At 44.0% G+C, this 4,144-nt stretch overlaps 1 protein-coding gene across 3 annotated transcripts in view; it reads left to right on the forward strand.

Moving 5' to 3' along the window:
• The window catches only part of CNKSR1 (connector enhancer of kinase suppressor of Ras 1), a 39,391-nt gene extending 36,332 nt beyond the window's left edge, over nucleotides 1–3,059 (forward strand). For all 3 annotated transcript variants that reach the window (XM_053268761.1, XM_053268760.1, XM_053268759.1), the window contains 2 exons: nucleotides 1,021–1,202; nucleotides 1,993–3,059. In XM_053268761.1, coding sequence (XP_053124736.1) covers nucleotides 1,021–1,202; nucleotides 1,993–2,208 — 398 coding nt within the window. In that variant the 3' untranslated portion in view covers nucleotides 2,209–3,059. The remainder of the gene's footprint in view (nucleotides 1–1,020; nucleotides 1,203–1,992) is intronic.
• Nucleotides 3,060–4,144: the final 1,085 nt, after the last annotated feature.

Here is a 4,144-nt window from a genome sequence, read left to right on the forward strand (position 1 = left end):
GTCCAACCAGGCTCCAAAGCCCATGCACGCACAATAAATGGTTGTTTGTCAGCAAATAATGAGGTAGAAGAAAAGGGGAAATGATCGTGTGCTAACCCCGATCTGAGTAGGACAGCATCAGCCAGCACCCCTAATTATATACCCAACATTGTCCCAAGGATATTTTAATTATTTTTTTTAAAGTAGTTTGTTTCATGGTAGAAAGTTACAAAAACCTCTGGAACTAAAGCTCCCAATTGGACCATCATTCCACCCCCATGTGAAAGATTCTGCCCTTTGCCTTTATAAAAAACCACAACATCCCCCCCTCCTTTTTGCCCAACCCTTTACATTTTGAGAATGGCTGGGCTTAAAGTTCTGAAATTAGGCACACATATAGTCCAAGATGGCAGGACTCTGTGTACTTTTATTCCAAGGAAATAGGTCAGTCCTGTGACTTTCAATGATTTTTTTCCCCTACTGCAGTAAAGCTGTCAGAAAGAGAGAGTTATCTCTATCCATAGAGTACTTCATACCTAGTGAAAGTGGAACTAACTGTTGCATCCAAACAACTTTTTAAAACAAATGCACTATGCTCAAGCTGGTTCGTGATCCAAAGGGTCTGTATGAGAACTGTGTAAGGGGCATATCTTGTGGTTTTAATTTATCTTCCTTACGAATGCACTATATGTCCAAGTTGGTTCTGTGTTTGAACTATGGAGCGAGGGACAAGGGCTTGCATAGTCTTGCGGGGGAGGCAAATGCACCCTGGCCCAGATCTGTGGCTTTGTGGTGAATGATCAAGAAAATGTATGGATCCTTTGGGGGTTGTGCAATCCCCACCCACCCCGCCAAATGTACTCTGGCCCAGACCTGTGGGTTTGTGGTGAAATGTGTATATATACGGAGAGGATGCTTTTTTTTGCTGAGGGGAGGGGTGCATAAGCTCATTAGGTCCAGGGTCCAAAATTTACCTAGCTGCACCTCTGCCACTACCACACCTCCTTTCTCATGTTTTTTTTCATCTTCTGTCTTCTGAAGATCCTGCAGGAGAAGAACTCGAGTCACTGATAAAGTGTCTGAAGCAAGGTGGGGTGTCCCTTATTGGGCAGCAACAGGTTTTCACCCGTGAACAGTACCGGAAATCCTTCGTTAAACGCAACAAAAACCCAGAGATCAATGAGAAGGTGCACCTTGTCCGGACACTCCAAAGCACACTCAAGGCAGGTGGAACAGAACTTTCATCTAGAACGCAACAGTTTCTGGGGCAGATGGCTTGTCCCTTTCTCAGCTTCTTCCTAAAGTAGATCTTGATTTCCACAAAATAAAGCGACTTTAATTCATACCCACCTGCATAGGCAGAGGAGGCATCTGCCTATGGTGGCAAAATTTGAGAAGTGGCAAGTTGCCACTCCTCAAATTTTGCTGGTGGTTTTGGTAGTTGCGGGGAGGGAGGGGACACGAGGAGAAATCCCCCCCCCCTTTTTGTTGCTAAAAATTGTCGCTGTCGCGGCAGGATGTGGTGCGCTGTCAGCTAACTGCAGGGAGGGTGGAGGGAGTGAGGAGGGAAGAGTGGACCCGCCTTTACCTCTTAAAGTTCCGCCTATAATTTTTCCCGGCGGCTGCCCCATCCCGCCCCTCCAGTAACATCCAACTGTCCTGTCCCAAGGGGGCATTAGCAAGCGGCTGGTGAGCGAGCTCTCCCCCTCCCCACCACCATTTCAGGCAGCTATTTGCTGCCTGAACACCATTTATTTCGCTTATATGGGCAGAACTTTCATTTGTTACCACAAGAACAGCTCTCCTCCAGTAGTAGATTGCAGCGGGTTCTTGGGCTGTATTTTGGGTCAGACATATAGCGAAGTCCATCATATAGCGAAGTAAAGCCTAGGGCTGTAAGGAAAAAATCTAAGGTGCTCAAAAGATTACTAGTTGGGTTTTATTGTCCTTCAATGCTGTTAAAGTATTCACTTAAAAGAACACTAACAATAGAACATTCTCTTTTCTACCTAGGCAAAGTTGGCTGAGCTCCAGCTACTGGATAATCTCCTGGATGATTCTGAACTGACCTCTGAGAAATTCAGCCACTGGAAAGAACAACATCAGGAATTGTACCAGGAAATACAGGCATGGTGGACCCAAACAGTTAGTCAGGAGCATGGGAGAACAGATGTATCCATGGACTTCAGCCCAGATGCTGATGTCGCTGCTGGTGCTACTGCTGTATAGCCTCTTGTCAGTAGGACTGAGATGACAAATGGTTCTCCATACACAGATGAAGGTCCTCTCAATGTAGAAAGACGGTTGAACAGCAAAGAAGCAATTGCTGAGTGGCAGAAGTTTCATCACTTCCTGATGGGCATTTTAAAAGACTGACATATTTTGGCAGTGCAGAAAGAAGCCAACAAAGGAGGCACACCCACTGCATGTGAATCAACAGGCAAGAAGAAAACGTCGACTCAACATTTTGTTGTATTGGCAGCCTCCTTTTCTCTTCAGAGTTCTCAGCAAACAATTCCTCCAGCATGTTTCAAATTGAAACCCTTTCTCCAGGCATATTTAATAACAAGAGCGTAAATCAATGTGTGTTCTAGCCAATGGCCTAGATCCAGATATGTTAGTCATGCTTAAGAACCATTGAAATCAATGAGACAAGTTTAGTGATAACTAATTTTAAATTAATTTCAGTGGGACAAGCATAATTAACTTTCTCTGGATTTAGGCCAACAGCAATGACAAAGATCAATTATTAACAGTAAATGTTAAAATAAAGGTGTAGTTAACCATTAGAGGGTCTAGTAGGATTTACTATTTGAAATTCTAGTGGATTGTCAGGAACCAAATTTATTTAAAATGGGGATAGAAATAGAATGTGTATATAAATATTTACTACTTGTGTTGACAAAACAAACTTCAGGTCTGGAAAACATTTTACTTTGTTCCTCCTCCACTTCTATTACTACATCTTCAAAATGCACAGCTTGTAGATAACAGAATCCCCAAACAACAAAACCTATATCAAGCCAAAATGAATCATGAGTCTGTTTAAAATAAAGTTTTTAAAACAATTTTTAAAAAAAGTTTGGCTAAGGATAATCTCTTGCCTGCCTGGAGATGCTGCCACGAATTGAACCTGGGACCTTCTGCATGCAAAACAGCTGCTTTATCCCTGAGCCTACAGCCCTATCCCAGAAGTCCAGGATGCAGCAATGGCTCAGCATCTAGCCCCTAATGAGCCTCATTGACATGAATTTCTGCTTAGCTTGGGGGGTACTCTCATCTTAAAACTATTATAAACTGACTTTTGGGTTATTGCCCCATACCTAACGCAGCTACCAATTCCTCCCCCACCTCCCCACCCCTTGGCCATGGTTTGCTTTGCCTAACAGCTTGAAGTGCTGGACTGAATCCTTTAGGTAAAATGTGTTTGAGTTTTGGACTGGACAGTTTCCACTGGCAATTTTTCTTTGCCCTTGCTAACTGGGCAAAGGGCACCTTTATAAATTGGTGGCCCTCTTATCTAGTAGGGACATATCTGTCCTCCCTATACATCCCAGATACTCTCCCTTCTATTGGTTCTTTGCTGCTTTCTTTTTTTTAGACTGTCAGTCCCTTTCAGACAGGGACCAGATAGGGGAATGATTTTCTCCTTCTTTTGTTCTGTCAACTACATGGAGAACTTTTGTTGGAAAGGGGAATATAAATATCCTTCAAAATAATTCTCTCCTTCCCCTGCCCCACACTCAGGGGTGTAGCTATGATTGAGTGTATGGGTTCAAAGAACCCAGGTGACCGCCCAGCTCCACCCCTCCCTATTTTATTTATCTCCCTCACTCCGAGGGGCTGCCAGGGAAAGGGTAGAACACCCTCTCTCCTAGCTACGCCCCTGCCCACACTCTGACCTGCTGGGGAAAGAGTTCAATAGAGTAATAAAGTAAGGAAAGCAAAAATGAAGCAACCCCATACCAGTCAGAACTGATTTATGGCTCCAGCATTTTCGTTACTGGAAACCAATGAAATGATTGAGCCTGATTTGATCCCCATTTCAGTAGTTACAAAACAACCGCGCAATCCTGTTCCCCACCCACATGTTGCATCATAGAAGTGTGGCAGATATTCCAGGAGGAAGTGAAGAAGGGGAGGGGATCCGAGAACGGAGGGTGCG

Source organism: Hemicordylus capensis, chromosome 7 (genome assembly GCF_027244095.1).
Source record: "Hemicordylus capensis ecotype Gifberg chromosome 7, rHemCap1.1.pri, whole genome shotgun sequence".
Taxonomy (NCBI): Eukaryota; Metazoa; Chordata; class Lepidosauria; order Squamata; family Cordylidae; genus Hemicordylus; species Hemicordylus capensis.